The sequence below is a fragment of the Taudactylus pleione genome, unplaced genomic scaffold, assembly GCF_031769625.1.
Source record: "Taudactylus pleione unplaced genomic scaffold, aTauple2 ptg000743l, whole genome shotgun sequence".
NCBI classification, from domain to species: Eukaryota; Metazoa; Chordata; class Amphibia; order Anura; family Myobatrachidae; genus Taudactylus; species Taudactylus pleione.
The window spans coordinates 322,849-342,467 of NW_028285145.1; the positions used below are offsets into that span (position 1 = coordinate 322,849).

General features: G+C 45.6%; 1 protein-coding gene across 7 annotated transcripts in view; it reads left to right on the forward strand.

The window, feature by feature from the left end:
* Positions 1-2,057: 2,057 nt before the first annotated feature.
* PLEKHA5 (pleckstrin homology domain containing A5) overlaps positions 2,058-19,619 on the forward strand; it is a 236,992-nt gene continuing 219,430 nt past the window's right edge. For 2 of the 7 annotated variants that reach the window (XM_088457172.1, XM_088457174.1), the window contains exons 1-3: positions 2,060-2,222; positions 2,311-2,387; positions 10,321-10,378. In XM_088457172.1, the coding sequence (XP_088313298.1) occupies positions 2,131-2,222; positions 2,311-2,387; positions 10,321-10,378 (227 nt within the window). In that variant the 5' untranslated portion in view covers positions 2,060-2,130. Of the gene's footprint in view, positions 2,223-2,310; positions 2,388-10,320; positions 10,379-19,619 lie in introns of those variants that run through there. The other 5 variants (XM_088457176.1, XM_088457173.1, XM_088457175.1 and 2 more) reach the window with 5 other exon arrangements.

Consider the following 19,619-nt stretch of genomic DNA (forward strand, 5'->3'; position numbering starts at 1 on the left):
CTGACTGCCTCCCCCTCCTGTACCTCACTGACTGCCCCCCTCCTCCTCTACCTCACTGACTGCCTCCCCCTCCTCTACCTCACTGACTGCCCCCCTCCTCCTCTACCTCACAGACTGCACCCCTCCTCCTCTACCTCACTGACTGCCCCCCTCCTCCTCTACCTCACTGACTGCCCCCCTCTTCCTCTACCTCACTGACTGCCCCCCTCCTCCTCTACCTCACTGACTGCCCCCCCCCTCCTCTACCTCACTGACTGCCCCCCACCTCCTCTACCTCACTGACTGCCCCCCTCCTCTACCTCCCTGACAGCCCCCCTTCTCCTCTACCTTACTGACTGCCCCCCTCCTCCTCTACCTACCTGACAGCCCCCTTCCTCCTCACTGACTGCCTCCCCTCCTCCTCCTCTACCTCAATGATTGCCCCCCTCCATGTCACTGACTACCTCTCTCCCTCTCACTGACTGCCCCCTTCCTCCTCTACCTCACTGACTGCCCCCTTCCTCCTCTACCTCACTGACTGCCCCCCTCCTCTACCTCACTGACTGCCCCCCTCCTCCTCTACCTCACTGACTGCCTCCCCCTCCTCCTCTACCTCACTGACTGCCTCCCCCTCCTCCTCTACCTCACTGACTGCCCCCCACCTCCTCTACCTCACTGACTGCCCCCCCTCCTCTACCTCACTGACTGCACCCCTCCTCCTCTACCTCACTGACTGCCCCCTCCTCCTCTAACTCACTGACAGCTCCCCTCCTCCTCTACCTCACTGACTGCCTCCCCCACTCCTCCTCTACCTCACTGACTGCCCCCTCCTCCTCTACCTCACTGACTACCTCCCCCTCCTCCTCTACCTCACTGACTGCCTCCCCTCCTCTACCTCACTGACTGCCCCTCCTCCTCTACCTCACTGACTGCCTCCCTCCTCCTCTACCTCACTGACTGCCCCCTCCTCCTCTACCTCACTCTGCCCCCTCCTCCTCTACCCCACTGACTGCCCCCTCCTCCTCTACCTCACTGACTGCCGCACACCTCCTCTACCTCACTGACTGCCCCCCCTCCTCCTCTACCTCACTGACTGCCTCCCCCTCTACCTCACGGACTGCCCCCCTCCTCTACCTCACTGACTGCCCCCCCTCCTCTACCTCACTGACTGCCCCCTCCTCCTCTACCTCACTGACTGCCCCCCCTCCTCCTCTACCTCTCTGACTGCCCCCCCTCCTCCTCTACCTCACTGACTGCCCCCCTCTTCCTCTACCTCACTGACTGCCCCCCCTCCTCCTCTACCTCACTGACTGCCCCCCTCCTCTACCTCACTGACTGCCCCTCCTCCTCCTCTACCTCACTGACTGCCCCCCTCCTCCTCTACCTCACTGACTGCCCCCCTCCTCCTCTACCTCACTGACTGCCCCCCCTCCTCTACCTCACTGACTGCCCCCTCCTCCTCTACCTCACTGACTGCCCCCCCTCCTCCTCTACCTCACTGACTGCCCCCCCTCCTCCTCTACCTCTCTGACTGCCCCCCCTCCTCCTCTACCTCACTGACTGCCCCCCTCTTCCTCTACCTCACTGACTGCCCCCCCTCCTCCTCTACCTCTCTGACTGCCCCCCTCCTCCTCTACCTCTCTGACTGCCCCCCTCCTCCTCTACCTCACTGACTGCCTCCCTCCTCCTCTACCTCACTGACTGCCCCCCTCTTCCTCTACCTCACTGACTGCCCCTCCTCCTCCTCTACCTCACTGACTGCCCCCCTCCTCCTCTACCTCACTGACTGCCCCCCTCTTCCTCACTGACTGCCCCCCCTCCTCCTCTACCTCACTGACTGCCTCCCTCCTCCTCTACCTCACTGAGTGCCCCCCTCCTCCTCTATCTCACTGACTACCGCTCTCCCTCTCACTGACAGTCTCCGGTAAGATGGGGGGGTGACCTCCTGCCCGGTGCCCGGTCTGTGCTGCTGTCTGTCAGTCACAGCCTGGTTGGGGGGCGGGAGAAGACGCGGCCGCGCATTATGGGGTGGGCGGGGTATGATGCGCGCTCAGGATCCCGGGCTGTGATTGGCCGGCCGCTGTCAGGGAGCGGGGACGCGCTGCGCGTACCATGGAGTGAAGCTGTGCGCGGCCCCGCTCCGTGACAGACATGGCGGCGGATCCGAGCCCGGACTGGGTCAGCGCTCTGCCCTGGGCGTGGGGCTACGGGATCACCGGGGGCGGCCGCGTCTTCTTCATCAAGTAATGGCCCTAACTGTTACATACATGTTACATACGTGATACACATGTGTTCCGTGCCGCGCTGACATGTCTGTGTCTCTCCCCACAGTGAGGAAGCCAAGAGCACAACCTGGCTGCACCCGGTAACCGGAGAGACGGTGCTGACCGGACACCGGAGGAGCCCAGGTAACCCCGATCCCTCCTCCCCCCTCCTATGTACCCAGCCTGTGTCATACTCAGCTCTATGTACCCAGCCTGTGTCCTACTCAGCTCTATGTACCCAGCCTGTGTCCTACTCAGCTCTATGTACCCAGCCTGTGTCCTACTCAGCTCTATGTACCCAGCCTGTGTCCTACTCGGCTCTATGTACCCAGCCTGTGTCATACTCGGCTCTATGTACCTAGCCTGTGTCATACTCGGCTCTATATCCCCAGCCTGTGTCATACTCGGCTCTATGTCCCCAGCCTGTGTCATACTCGGCTCTATGTCCCCAGCCTGTGTCATACTCGGCTCTATGTCCCCAGCCTGTGTCATACTCAGCTCTATGTCCCCAGCCTGTGTCATACTCAGCTCTATGTCCCCAGCCTGTGTCATACTCAGCTCTATGTCCCCAGCCTGTGTCATACTCAGCTCTATGTCCCCAGCCTGTGTCATACTCAGCTCTATGTCCCCAGCCTGTGTCATACTCAGCTCTATGTCCCCAGCCTGTGTCATACTCAGCTCTATGTCCCCAGCCTGTGTCATACTCAGCTCTATGTCCCCAGCCTGTGTCATACTCAGCTCTATGTCCCCAGCCTGTGTCATACTCAGCGCTGCTCTATGTACCCAGCCTGTGTCATACTCAGCGCTGCTCTATGTACCCAGCCTGTGTCATACTCAGCGCTGCTCTATGTACCCAGCCTGTGTCATACTCAGCGCTGCTCTATGTACCCAGCCTGTGTCATACTCAGCGCTGCTCTATGTACCCAGCCTGTGTCATACTCAGCGCTGCTCTATGTACCCAGCCTGTGTCATACTCAGCGCTGCTCTATGTACCCAGCCTGTGTCATACTCAGCGCTGCTCTATGTACCCAGCCTGTGTCATACTCGGCTCTATGTACCCAGCCTGTGTCATACTCGGCTCTATGTCCCCAGCCTGTGTCATACTCGGCTCTATGTCCCCAGCCTGTGTCATACTCGGCTCTATGTCCCCAGCCTGTGTCATACTCGGCTCTATGTCCCCAGCCTGTGTCATACTCGGCTCTATGTCCCCAGCCTGTGTCATACTCGGCTCTATGTCCCCAGCCTGTGTCATACTCGGCTCTATGTCCCCAGCCTGTGTCATACTCGGCTCTATGTCCCCAGCCTGTGTCATACTCGGCTCTATGTCCCCAGCCTGTGTCATACTCGGCTCTATGTCCCCAGCCTGTGTCATACTCAGCTCTATGTACCCAGCCTGTGTCCTACTCAGCTCTATGTACCCAGCCTGTGTCCTACTCAGCTCTATGTACCCAGCCTGTGTCCTACTCAGCTCTATGTACCCAGCCTGTGTCATACTCGGCTCTATGTACCCAGCCTGTGTCATACTCGGCTCTATGTACCTAGCCTGTGTCATACTCGGCTCTATGTCCCCAGCCTGTGTCATACTCGGCTCTATGTCCCCAGCCTGTGTCATACTCGGCTCTATGTCCCCAGCCTGTGTCATACTCTGCTCTATGTCCCCAGCCTGTGTCATACTCAGCTCTATGTCCCCAGCCTGTGTCATACTCAGCTCTATGTCCCCAGCCTGTGTCATACTCAGCTCTATGTCCCCAGCCTGTGTCATACTCAGCTCTATGTCCCCAGCCTGTGTCATACTCAGCTCTATGTCCCCAGCCTGTGTCATACTCAGCTCTATGTCCCCAGCCTGTGTCATACTCAGCTCTATGTCCCCAGCCTGTGTCATACTCAGCTCTATGTCCCCAGCCTGTGTCATACTCAGCTCTATGTACCCAGCCTGTGTCATACTCAGCGCTGCTCTATGTACCCAGCCTGTGTCATACTCAGCGCTGCTCTATGTACCCAGCCTGTGTCATACTCAGCGCTGCTCTATGTACCCAGCCTGTGTCATACTCAGCGCTGCTCTATGTACCCAGCCTGTGTCATACTCAGCGCTGCTCTATGTACCCAGCCTGTGTCATACTCAGCGCTGCTCTATGTACCCAGCCTGTGTCATACTCAGCGCTGCTCTATGTACCCAGCCTGTGTCATACTCGGCTCTATGTCCCCAGCCTGTGTCATACTCGGCTCTATGTCCCCAGCCTGTGTCATACTCGGCTCTATGTCCCCAGCCTGTGTCATACTCGGCTCTATGTCCCCAGCCTGTGTCATACTCGGCTCTATGTCCCCAGCCTGTGTCATACTCGGCTCTATGTCCCCAGCCTGTGTCATACTCGGCTCTATGTCCCCAGCCTGTGTCATACTCGGCTCTATGTCCCCAGCCTGTGTCATACTCGGCTCTATGTCCCCAGCCTGTGTCATACTCGGCTCTATGTCCCCAGCCTGTGTCATACTCGGCTCTATGTCCCCAGCCTGTGTCATACTCAGCTCTATGTCCCCAGCCTGTGTCATACTCAGCTCTATGTCCCCAGCCTGTGTCATACTCAGCTCTATGTCCCCAGCCTGTGTCATACTCAGCTCTATGTCCCCAGCCTGTGTCATACTCAGCTCTATGTCCCCAGCCTGTGTCATACTCAGCTCTATGTCCCCAGCCTGTGTCATACTCAGCTCTATGTCCCCAGCCTGTGTCATACTCAGCTCTATGTCCCCAGCCTGTGTCATACTCAGCTCTATGTCCCCAGCCTGTGTCATACTCAGCTCTATGTCCCCAGCCTGTGTCATACTCAGCTCTATGTCCCCAGCCTGTGTCATACTCAGCTCTATGTCCCCAGCCTGTGTCATACTCAGCTCTATGTCCCCAGCCTGTGTCATACTCAGCGCTGCTCTATGTACCCAGCCTGTGTCATACTCAGCGCTGCTCTATGTACCCAGCCTGTGTCATACTCAGCGCTGCTCTATGTACCCAGCCTGTGTCATACTCAGCGCTGCTCTATGTACCCAGCCTGTGTCATACTCAGCGCTGCTCTATGTACCCAGCCTGTGTCATACTCAGCGCTGCTCTATGTACCCAGCCTGTGTCATACTCAGCGCTGCTCTATGTACCCAGCCTGTGTCATACTCAGCGCTGCTCTATGTACCCAGCCTGTGTCATACTCAGCGCTGCTCTATGTACCCAGCCTGTGTCATACTCAGCGCTGCTCTATCTACCCAGCCTGTGTCATACTCAGCGCTGCTCTATGTACCCAGCCTGTGTCATACTCGGCTCTATGTACCCAGCCTGTGTCATACTCGGCTCTATGTACCCAGCCTGTGTCATACTCGGCTCTATGTCCCCAGCCTGTGTCATACTCGGCTCTATGTCCCCAGCCTGTGTCATTCTCAGCGCTGCTCTATGTACCCAGCCTGTGTCATACTCGGCTCTATGTCCCCAGCCTGTGTCATACTCGGCTCTATGTCCCCAGCCTGTGTCATACTCGGCTCTATGTCCCCAGCCTGTGTCATACTCGGCTCTATGTCCCCAGCCTGTGTCATACTCGGCTCTATGTCCCCAGCCTGTGTCATACTCGGCTCTATGTCCCCAGCCTGTGTCATACTCGGCTCTATGTCCCCAGCCTGTGTCATACTCGGCTCTATGTCCCCAGCCTGTGTCATACTCGGCTCTATGTCCCCAGCCTGTGTCATACTCGGCTCTATGTCCCCAGCCTGTGTCATACTCGGCTCTATGTCCCCAGCCTGTGTCATACTCGGCTCTATGTCCCCAGCCTGTGTCATACTCGGCTCTATGTCCCCAGCCTGTGTCATACTCGGCTCTATGTCCCCAGCCTGTGTCATACTCGGCTCTATGTCCCCAGCCTGTGTCATACTCGGCTCTATGTCCCCAGCCTGTGTCATACTCGGCTCTATGTCCCCAGCCTGTGTCATACTCGGCTCTATGTCCCCAGCCTGTGTCATACTCGGCTCTATGTCCCCAGCCTGTGTCATACTCGGCTCTATGTCCCCAGCCTGTGTCATACTCGGCTCTATGTCCCCAGCCTGTGTCATACTCGGCTCTATGTCCCCAGCCTGTGTCATACTCGGCTCTATGTCCCCAGCCTGTGTCATACTCGGCTCTATGTCCCCAGCCTGTGTCATACTCGGCTCTATGTCCCCAGCCTGTGTCATAGTCGGCTCTATGTCCCCAGCCTGTGTCATAGTCGGCTCTATGTACCCAGCCTGTGTCATAGTCGGCTCTATGTACCCAGCCTGTGTCATACTCAGCGCTGCTCTATGTACCCAGCCTGTGTCATACTCAGCTCTATGTACTCAGCCTGTGTCATACTCAGCTCTATGTCCCCAGCCTGTGTCATACTCAGCTCTATGTCCCCAGCCTGTGTCATACTCAGCGCTGCTCTATGTACCCAGCCTGTGTCATACTCTGCTCTATGTACCCAGCCTGTGTCATACTCGGCTCTATGTCCCCAGCCTGTGTCATACTCGGCTCTATGTCCCCAGCCTGTGTCATACTCGGCTCTATGTCCCCAGCCTGTGTCATACTCGGCTCTATGTCCCCAGCCTGTGTCATACTCGGCTCTATGTCCCCAGCCTGTGTCCTACTCAGCTCTATGTACCCAGCCTGTGTCATACTCAGCTCTATGTACCCAGCCTGTGTCATACTCAGCTCTATGTACCCAGCCTGTGTCATACTCAGCTCTATGTACCCAGCCTGTGTCATACTCAGCGCTGCTTTATGTACCCAGCCTGTGTCCTACTCTGCTCTATGTACCCAGCCTGTGTCCTACTCGGCTCTATGTACCTAGCCTGTGTCATACTCGGCTCTATGTACCTAGCCTGTGTCATACTCGGCTCTATGTCCCCAGCCTGTGTCATACTCGGCTCTATGTCCCCAGCCTGTGTCATACTCAGCTCTATGTCCCCAGCCTGTGTCATACTCAGCTCTATGTCCCCAGCCTGTGTCATACTCAGCTCTATGTCCCCAGCCTGTGTCATACTCAGCTCTATGTCCCCAGCCTGTGTCACACTCAGCTCTATGTCCCCAGCCTGTGTCACACTCAGCTCTATGTCCCCAGCCTGTGTCACACTCAGCTCTATGTCCCCAGCCTGTGTCACACTCAGCTCTATGTCCCCAGCCTGTGTCACACTCAGCTCTATGTCCCCAGCCTGTGTCACACTCAGCTCTATGTACCCAGCCTGTGTCATACTCAGCACTGCTCTATGGGCGGCTTGTCGTCGGTTTCTATTCTTTTCTAAACACCGGGGGTTTGATTTCAGTTTTGCAGCGGTTTTGGCCTTCGTAAATCTGCAGATAGCAAAACCGCCACCATACCGCAGTCAAAACACATTTTAGAATAGAATACAACAGGGCTGTCATTTAGAAACCGCTGCAAAACCGCCACCAAACCCCCGGTGTTTAGAACAGAATAGAAACCGCCACCAAACGGCCGCTTAGTAAATTTTGCCCTATGTATCTAGCATGTGTTATACTCAGCACTGTTATATATGTATTGTGTAATACCCATGTGCGCTAATTCCGTTAGGTAAGAGGGTGCAAGTTGCAGGTGCAGCACTGTGGAAATGCCGCTATCAGCCCCTCATATTGCCCTTACCTCGTGGCCCGTACTTGCCTTGGACTTTTGTTTTTTTGTAAATCAAAATCTGCGAATCCGGTGGTACCATATGTTCTGCATATACTCTCACTTACCCCTATATGTGTACAGTAATAATATATAATGCATCATTCCTAGCCTATGTTACCTGTACAGCCATACTCTCCACCGTTATATATCCTACACTGTACAGCCTGTACTCACCAATGCTATATATCATACACTGTACAGCCTGTACTCACCACCGTTATATATCCTACACTGTATAGCCTGTACTCACCACTGCTATATATCATACACTGTACAGCCTGTACTCACCACTGCTATATATCATACACTGTACAGCCTGTACTCACCACTGCTATATATCCTACACTGTACAGCCTGTACTCACCACTGCTATATATCATACACTGTACAGCCTGTACTCACCAATGCTATATATCATACACTGTACAGCCTGTACTCACCACTGCTATATATCATACACTGTACAGCCTGTACTCACCACTGCTATATATCATACACTGTACAGCCTGTACTCACCACCGTTATATATCCTACACTGTATAGCCTGTACTCACCACTGCTATATATCATACACTGTACAGCCTGTACTCACCACCGTTATATATCATACACTGTACAGCCTGTACTCACCACCGTTATATATCCTACACTGTATAGCCTGTACTCACCACTGCTATATATCATACACTGTACAGCCTGTACTCACCACTGCTATATATCATACACTGTACAGCCTGTACTCACCACTGCTATATATCATACACTGTACAGCCTGTACTCACCACTGCTATATATCATACACTGTAGTATTTGGGAGTGGGGTGGAGAGTGGGTGGGTGGTGTAGTATTTGGGAGTGGGGGGAAGAGTGGGTGGGTGGTGTAGTATTTGGGAGTGGGGGGGGAGAGTGGGTGGGTGGTGTAGTATTTGGGAGTGGGGGGGGGAGAGTGGGTGGGTGGTGTAGTATTTGGGAGTGGGGGGGAGAGTGGGTGGGTGGTGTAGTATTTGGGAGTGGGGGGGAGAGTGGGTGGGTGGTGTAGTATTTGGGAGTGGGGGGGAGAGTGGGTGGGTGGTGTAGTATTTGGGAGTGGGGGGGAGAGTGGGTGGGTGGTGTAGTATTTGGGAGTGGGGGGGAGAGTGGGTGGGTGGTGTAGTATTTGGGAGTGGGGGGGGGAGAGTGGGTGGGTGGTGTAGTATTTGGGAGTGGGGGGGGAGAGTGGGTGGGTGGTGTAGTATTTGGGAGTGGGGGGGGAGAGTGGGTGGGTGGTGTAGTATTTGGGAGTGGGGGGGAGAGTGGGTGGGTGGTGTAGTATTTGGGAGTGGGGGGGAGAGTGGGTGGGTGGTGTAGTATTTGGGAGTGGGGGGGAGAGTGGGTGGGTGGTGTAGTATTTGGGAGTGGGGGGGAGAGTGGGTGGGTGGTGTAGTATTTGGGAGTGGGGGGGGGAGAGTCACATGTATGTATGAGAACTAGAAGAATATTTCCCTCCCAACGACTTTATTGTGGCGCTTTGAGGATACGTCACTTCTGTAATCTGCCCGTCTGTCTGCGTTCTGGTCGGCCTGTGCGCCGCAGACGATGGCGGGGTTGCCATGGTTGGAGCAGGGTGCTGGGTTATTTTATGGACATGCTCTTTCTAGGATGTATCTATCTCTTTATTAGTCTGTGTCTGGCCATGATTACCGAGACACGCGGGTCCTTCCATCTGTCACTGTGTGGGGCTCATTCAGTCCCTTCCGTGATGGCGTAAGACGCAGGGTGACTGATACTTCTCATTCCCTCTGCATATAGTTTCTGTATCACTAATCCCCGTGCTCTGTTTGCATTGTCTCCTCGTGCGCTTTACCATTGCGGTATTGTCACTTCCCAGTCTGCCAGAGGACAGGAGCTGCAAATGTGTCAGCGTAATAGTGCGAATCGGTGACCATCAGAGTCTTTCATTGCACTATTAATATGTGTAAATGATTTATATGCCCTGTACCCTGCTCTGTGCCCGCCTGTGTATATTTACAGCGAGCGCCATTAGAGATATTTCTGGCTACTATCCACATCTTCCATCGCTGTGACCTCGGCCAATGTGACCATTCCACAGTGTGTCTAGAGGAGTGTGCCCATTACCTGCTGTGCCCAGTCTCTGCGGCTGCGTTCTCTATAGGTTGTGTGGCGTTTGCATTAAACTGTCCAGTGACCGTCTCTGCAAGTCGTGTATTCTGGTGCTTATTGCTACAGCGCTTTCCTTCCACCCTAATAATGTGCGATGCCACAAGCTCCGTAATCCAATAGAGTGCAGACCTCCATGTTCTGTATGACGTACCCATTATTCTGGCTGTCTCTGGTTTTCCCGTGTGTACAAGTCATAGGCGACGGCCTGGCCGCTATTTATATACCTGTGCTTTGTGTTTTCCCTCCCAGATTTACCCACCGGATGGGAGGAGGCCTATACGTTTGAAGGTGCCAGATATTACATAAAGTAAGTGACGCCTATTCCTATACTTGCCCTGTAATTTATGCTCTAACCCCTGATGGAAGCTAGTGGCAAGTACTGCGGTGTGGCGGAGACTCGGCTTTCTGGGCCAGCGTACTACGTGGACCTGTGGTGGCTGAGAGCTGTGGTCTCCTGTTCTGTGGCAGGAGCCCTGGGGTATCTGGGGTACAGGTAGCCGATGTTTTTGTGATGTGGCGTCTGGTTATTGGTGTCACTGACTATGGGAACATGTCCCACCACTTACTGCAGCTTAGTTTATCTATCGCGATGCCACCTGAATAGTGACCTGATGAATTGGAGAAGTTGGAAAACGCCATATGTGTAATTACTGGGAAGTGTAGCCGAATGTTGTCAGACCGCGCTGTATTGGTCGGTATGTACTATGACTGATGAATGTGTCGTTATCTTGTTCTTATGTGGGTGGTAACTGTGTATAACAGGGCTCGACAAATTTTTGTAAAATCTAGGAGCCATCTTAAAAGTTTAGGAGCCAGACAATCGTCCATTACCAAATTATAAAAGCTTGTATAGACCACCACACATGCCCTTTCAGTGTCAGATATTCCCCTGAGCCTGTACCATGCCATGTCCATCATTGTCATCATACCACACTGATCAGCGTAGGGATCACTGATCCCCAGGACTTACACTAGGAATAGATATTCCCCTGAGCCTGTACCATGCCATGTCCATCATTGTCATCATACCACACTGATCAGCGTAGGGATCACTGGTCCCCGGGACTTACACTAGGAATAGATATTCCCCTGAGCCTGTACCATGCCATGTCCATCATTGTCATCATACCACACTGATCAGCGTAGGGATCACTGATCCCCAGGACTTACACTAGGAATAGATATTCCCCTGAGCCTGTACCATGCCATGTCCATCATTGTCATCGTAGGGATCACTGATCCCCAGGACTTACACTAGGAATAGATATTCCCCTGAGCCTGTACCATGCCATGTCCATCATTGTGATCATACCACACTGATCAGCGTAGGGATCACTGATCCCCAGGACTTACACTAGGAATAGATATTCCCCTGAGCCTGTACCATGCCATGTCCATCATTGTGATCATACCACACTGATCAGCGTAGGGATCACTGGTCCCCGTGACGTACACTAGGAATAGATATTCCCCTGAGCCTGTACCATGCCATGTCCATCATTGTGATCATACCACACTGATCAGCGTACGGATCACTGATCCCCAGGACTTACACTAGGAATAGATATTCCCCTGAGCCTGTACCATGCAATGTCCATCATTGTCATCGTAGGGATCACTGATCCCCAGGACTTACACTAGGAATAGATATTCCCCTGAGCCTGTACCATGCCATGTCCATCATTGTCATCATACCACACTGATCAGCGTAGGGATCACTGATCCCCAGGACTTACACTAGGAATAGATATTCCCCTGAGCCTGTACCATGCCATGTCCATCATTGTCATCATACCACATTGATCAGCGTAGGGATCACTGATCCCCAGGACTTACACTAGGAATAGATATTCCCCTGAGCCTGTACCATGCCATGTCCATCATTGTGATCAGCGTAGGGATCAGTGATCCCTTTCTGCAGAAACACTGATTTATTTCCTATTCCGTCAGGTAGTAATGCGCGTGGCGGAATCTGTTAGAGATGTACGCGGTGCTGTCGGAGCGTTTATGGTGCATGTGTAAGAAGTGACCGCTGGACCCTGTTTGTGAAGGAGATGGGCACATACAGGGACCTGGGACCTGCAGAGAGGTGAATGTAAGCTCTGTGGGTCACTCCTGGTATACCTGTGCCAGCTGTAAGTCCAGGCATTTAGTGGCACGGATGTGGTTGTACACCTGCGCCAGCTGTAAGTCCAGGCATTTAGTGGCACGGATGTGGCTGTATACCTGTGCCAGCTGTAAGTCCAGGCATTTAGTGGCACGGATATGGCTGTATACCTGTGCCAGCTGTAAGTCCAGGCATTTAGTGGCACGGATGTGGCTGTATACCTGCGCCAGCTGTAAGTCCAGGCATTTAGTGGACGGATGTGGCTGTATACCTGTGCCAGCTGTAAGTCCAGGCATTTAGTGGCACGGATGTGGCTGTATACCTGCGCCAGCTGTAAGTCCAGGCATTTAGTGGCACGGATGTGGCTGTATACCTGCGCCAGCTGTAAGTCCAGTCATTTAGTGGCACGGATGTGGCTGTATTCCTGCGCCAGCTGTAAGTCCAGGCATTTAGTGGCACGGATGTGGCTGTATACCTGCGCCAGCTGTAAGTCCAGTCATTTAGTGGCACGGATGTGACTGTATACCTGCGCCAGCTGTAAGTCCAGGCATTTAGTGGCACAGATGTGGCTGTACACCTGCGCCAGCTCCTCTCTCACCCGTCACTTCTCCTCCTGTTTTCTCTTGGGGCCTCTGGAGTCTCTATTATCAGGCGCACGTTCCTGGTGTAATGAATCGATAGTGTGTATTAGAAGCTGCAGTCGCTGATCTCGCGGACGAGCCTGGGAAGGAGCAGGCGTGACTCAGGAATTACACCTTTTGGCTCCAGAAACCTTTATTGAGCAATCACTTCAGGTTTGTACATGTTGGACAAACACAGCTGAATGAAAGGCTGGAAAATGAATCTCTGGGCTGGCCGGCTGCGAGTCCCTGAAGCATTCAGGACTCTCCAAATCCCTAGAAAGGACTCGTCGCCCGTAATTCGCATGGAACGAGGCCGGAGGATCCCAGCAGATCTGACCTGCGGACCCTCCTCTAGTGCTCAGTTATATTTATTTGTCCCCCATGTCTCCGTACCAGGGGCTGATACATATTTTCTAGCTGTACATCCTGTTTATCTGTCAGATTTTGCGTTCCCATGCTCCCATGTCACATGCAGTATGCTGATCCCTCCCGGGAATCCGGCCTCATCGTACGCTCTGTGTATATGTGCACGGGGGGGGATGGGGGGTGTGTGTGTAGTATGCGCATAGATTGAGGTGTGTGTAATGTGTACATAGATCAGTGTAGTGTGTTTATAGGTGGCGGAGTGCAGTGTGTACATAGATGTGCGAGTGTGTGTAACAGGTACGTACAGTCAGGTGCATAAATATTGGGACATTGACAGAATTTTCATATTTTGGCCTCTAGTCACCACCACGATGGCTTTGAAATGAAACAGACAAGATGTGCTTTACCTGCAGACTTTCAGATTTAATTTGAGGGTAATTACATCCAAATCAGGTGAACGGTGTAGGAATTACAGCGGTTTCTATATGTGCCTCCCACTTTTTAAGGGGCCAAAAGTAATGGGACAAACTAAACAATCCTAAATCTAACTTTCACTTTTTAATACTTTGTTGCAAATCCTTTGCAGGCAATTACAGCCTGAAGTCTGGAACGCATAGACATCACCAGACGCTGGGTTTCATCCCTGGTGATGCTCTGCCAGGCCTCTACTGCAAATGTCTTCAGTTCCTGCTTGTTCTTGGGGCATTTTCCCTTCAGTTTTGTCTTCATCAAGTGAAATGCATGCTCAATCGGATTCAGGTCAGGGGATTGACTTGGCCATTGCATAACATTCCACTTTTTAGCCTTAAAAAACTCTTTGGTTGCTTTTGCAGTATGCTTCGGGTCATCGTCCATCTGCACTGTGAAGCGCCGTCCAATGAGTTCTGAAGCATTTGACTGAATATGAGCATATAATATTGCCCGAAACACTTCAGAATTCATTCTGCTGCTTTTGTCAGCAGTCACATCATCAATAAATACAAGGGAACCAGTTCCATTGGCAGCCATACATGCCCACGCCATGACACTATCACCACCATGCTTCACTGATGAGGTGGTATGTTTTGGATCATGAGCAGTTCCTTTCCTTCTCCATACTCTTCTCTTCCCATCACTCTGGTACAAGTTGATCTTTGTCTCATCTGTCCATAGGATGTTGTTCCAGAACTGTAATGGCTTTTTTAGATGTTGTTTGGCAAACTCTAATCTGGTCTTCCTGTTTTTGTGGCTCACCAATGGTTTACATCTTGTGGTGAACCCTCTATATTCACTCTTGTGAAGTCTTCTCTTGATTGTTGACTGTGACACATATACACCTACCTCCTGGAGAGTGTTCTTGATTTGGCCAACTGTTGTGAAGGGTTTTTCTTCACCAGGGAAATAATTCTTCTGTCATCCACCACAGTTGTTTTCTGTGGTCTTCCGGGTCTTTTGGTGTTGCTGAGCTCTCCGGTGCGTTCTTTCTTTTTAAGAATGTTCCAAACAAACGATTTGGCCACACCTAATGTTTTTGCTATCTCTCTGATGGGTTTGTTTTGATTTTTCAGCCTAATGATGGCTTCACTGATAGTGACAGCTCTTTGGATCTCATATTGAGAGTCGACAGCAAATGATTCCAAATGCAAATGTCACACCTAGAATCAACTCCAGACCTTTTACCTGCTTAATTGATAATGAAATAACGAGGGAATAGCCCACACCTGTCCATGAAATAGCTTTTGAGTTGATAGTCCCATTACTTTTGGCCCCTTAAAAAGTGGGAGGCACATATAGAAACCGTTGTAATTCCTACACCGTTCACCCGATTTGGATGTAATTACCCTCAAATTAAATCTGAAAGTCTGCAGGTAAAGCACATCTTGTTTGTTTCATTTCAAAGCCATTGTGGTGGTTAATAGAGGCCAAGATATGAAAATTCTGTCAATGTCCCAATATTTATGCACCTGACTGTACATTTATATAATAACAGTTACCTTATCCATGTGTGTAATACATATACATTTATATAATAACAGTTACCTTATCCATGTGTATAATACATATACATTTATATAATAACAGTTACCTTATCCATGTGTGTAATACATATACATATATATAATAACAGTTACCTTATCCATGTGTGTAATACATTTACATTTATATAATAACAGTTACCTTATCCATGTGTGTAATACATATACATTTATATAATAACAGTTACCTTATCCATGTGTATAATACATATACATTTATATAATAACAGTTACCTTATCCATGTGTATAATACATATACATTTATATAATAACAGTTACCTTATCCATGTGTGTAATACATATACATATATATAATAACAGTTACCTTATCCATGTGTGTAATACATATACATTTATATAATAAGTTACCTTATCCATGTGTATAATACATATACATTTATATAATAACAGTTACCTTATCCATGTGTATAATACATATACATTTATATAATAACAGTTACCTTATCCATGTGTATAATACATATACATTTATATATAATAACAGTTACCTTATCCATGTGTATAATACATATACATTTATATAATAACAGTTACCTTATCCATGTGTGTAATACATATACATTTATATAATAACAGTTACCTTATCCATGTGTGTAATACATATACATATATATAATAACAGTTACCTTATCCATGTGTATAATACATATACATTTATATAATAACAGTTACCTTATCCATGTGTATAATACATATACATTTATATAATAACAGTTACCTTATCCATGTGTATAATACATATACATTTATATAATAACAGTTACCTTATCCATGTGTGTAATACATATACATATATATAATAACAGTTACCTTATCCATGTGTGTAATACATATACATATATATAATAACAGTTACCTTATCCATGTGTGTAATACATATACATTTATATAATAACAGTTACCTTATCCATGTGTATAATACATATACATTTATATAATAACAGTTACCTTATCCATGTGTATAATACATATACATATATATAATAACAGTTACCTTATCCATGTGTATAATACATATACATTTATATAATAACAGTTACCTTATCCATGTGTGTAATACATATACATTTATATAATAACAGTTACCTTATCCATGTGTATAATACATATACATTTATATAATAACAGTTACCTTATCCATGTGTGTAATACATATACATTTATATAATAACAGTTACCTTATCCATGTGTGTAATACATATACATTTATATAATAACAGTTACCTTATCCATGTGTATAATACATATACATTTATATAATAACAGTTACCTTATCCATGTGTATAATACATATACATATATATAATAACAGTTACCTTATCCATGTGTGTAATACATATACATTTATATAATAACAGTTACCTTATCCATGTGTGTAATACATATACATTTATATAATAACAGTTACCTTATCCATGTGTGTAATACATATACATTTATATAATAACAGTTACCTTATCCATGTGTGTAATACATATACATTTATATAATAACAGTTACCTTATCCATGTGTATAATACATATACATTTATATAATAACAGTTACCTTATCCATGTGTATAATACATATACATTTATATAATAACAGTTACCTTATCCATGTGTATAATACATATACATTTATATAATAACAGTTACCTTATCCATGTGTATAATACATATACATTTATATAATAACAGTTACCTTATCCATGTGTATAATACATATACATTTATATATAATAACAGTTACCTTATCCATGTGTGTAATACATATACATATATATAATAACAGTTACCTTATCCATGTGTATAATACATATACATATATATAATAACAGTTACCTTATCCATGTGTATAATACATATACATTTATATAATAACAGTTACCTTATCCATGTGTATAATACATATACATTTATATAACAGTTACCTTATCCATGTGTATAATACATATACATTTATATAATAACAGTTACCTTATCCATGTGTATAATACATATACATTTATATAATAACAGTTACCTTATCCATGTGTGTAATACATATACATTTATATAATAACAGTTACCTTATCCATGTGTATAATACATATACATTTATATAATAACAGTTACCTTATCCATGTGTGTAATACATATACATATATATAATAACAGTTACCTTATCCATGTGTATAATACATATACATTTATATAATAGTTACCTTATCCATGTGTGTAATACATATACATTTATATAATAACAGTTACCTTATCCATGTGTGTAATACATATACATTTATATAATAACAGTTACCTTATCCATGTGTATAATACATATACATTTATATAATAACAGTTACCTTATCCATGTGTGTAATACATATACATTTATATAATAACAGTTACCTTATCCATGTGTGTAATACATATACATTTATATAATAACAGTTACCTTATCCATGTGTATAATACATATACATTTATATAATAACAGTTACCTTATCCATGTGTATAATACATATACATTTATATAATAACAGTTACCTTATCCATGTGTATAATACATATACATTTATATAATAACAGTTACCTTATCCATGTGTATAATACATATACATTTATATAATAACAGTTACCTTATCCATGTGTGTAATACATATACATTTATATAATAACAGTTACCTTATCCATGTGTGTAATACATATACATTTATATATAATAACAGTTACCTTATCCATGTGTGTAATACATATACATTTATATAATAACAGTTACCTTATCCATGTGTATAATACATATACATTTATATAATAACAGTTACCTTATCCATGTGTGTAATACATATACATATATATAATAACAGTTACCTTATCCATGTGTATAATACATATACATTTATATAATAGTTACCTTATCCATGTGTATAATACATATACATTTATATAATAACAGTTACCTTATCCATGTGTATAATACATATACATTTATATAATAACAGTTACCTTATCCATGTGTATAATACATATACATTTATATAATAACAGTTACCTTATCCATGTGTATAATACATATACATTTATATAATAACAGTTACCTTATCCATGTGTATAATACATATACATTTATATAATAACAGTTACCTTATCCATGTGTATAATACATATACATTTATATAATAACAGTTACCTTATCCATGTGTGTAATACATATCATTTATATAATAACAGTTACCTTATCCATGTGTATAATACATATACATTTATATAATAACAGTTACCTTATCCATGTGTATAATACATATACATTTATATAATAACAGTTACCTTATCCATGTGTATAATACATATACATTTATATAATAACAGTTACCTTATCCATGTGTATAATACATATACATTTATATAATAACAGTTACCTTATCCATGTGTATAATACATATACATTTATATAATAACAGTTACCTTATCCATGTGTATAATACATATACATTTATATAATAACAGTTACCTTATCCATGTGTGTAATACATATCATTTATATAATAACAGTTACCTTATCCATGTGTATAATACATATACATATATATAATAACAGTTACCTTATCCATGTGTATAATACATATACATTTATATAATAACAGTTACCTTATCCATGTGTGTAATACATATACATTTATATAATAACAGTTACCTTATCCATGTGTGTAATACATATACATTTATATAATAACAGTTACCTTATCCATGTGTATAATACATATATATAATAACAGTTACCTTATCCATGTGTATAATACATATACATTTATATAATAACAGTTACCTTATCCATGTGTATAATACATATACATATATATAATAACAGTTACCTTATCCATGTGTATAATACATATACATTTATATAATAACAGTTACCTTATCCATGTGTGTAATACATATACATTTATATAATAACAGTTACCTTATCCATGTGTGTAATACATATACATTTATATAATAACAGTTACCTTATCCATGTGTATAATACATATACATATATATAATAACAGTTACCTTATCCATGTGTATAATACATATACATTTATATAATAACAGTTACCTTATCCATGTGTATAATACATATACATATATATAATAACAGTTACCTTATCCATGTGTGTAATACATATACATTTATATAATAACAGTTACCTTATCCATGTGTATAATACATATACATATATATAATAACAGTTACCTTATCCATGTGTATAATACATATACATTTATATAATAACAGTTACCTTATCCATGTGTATAATACATATACATATATATAATAACAGTTACCTTATCCATGTGTATAATACATATACATTTATATAATAACAGTTACCTTATCCATGTGTGTAATACATATACATTTATATAATAACAGTTACCTTATCCATGTGTATAATACATATACATTT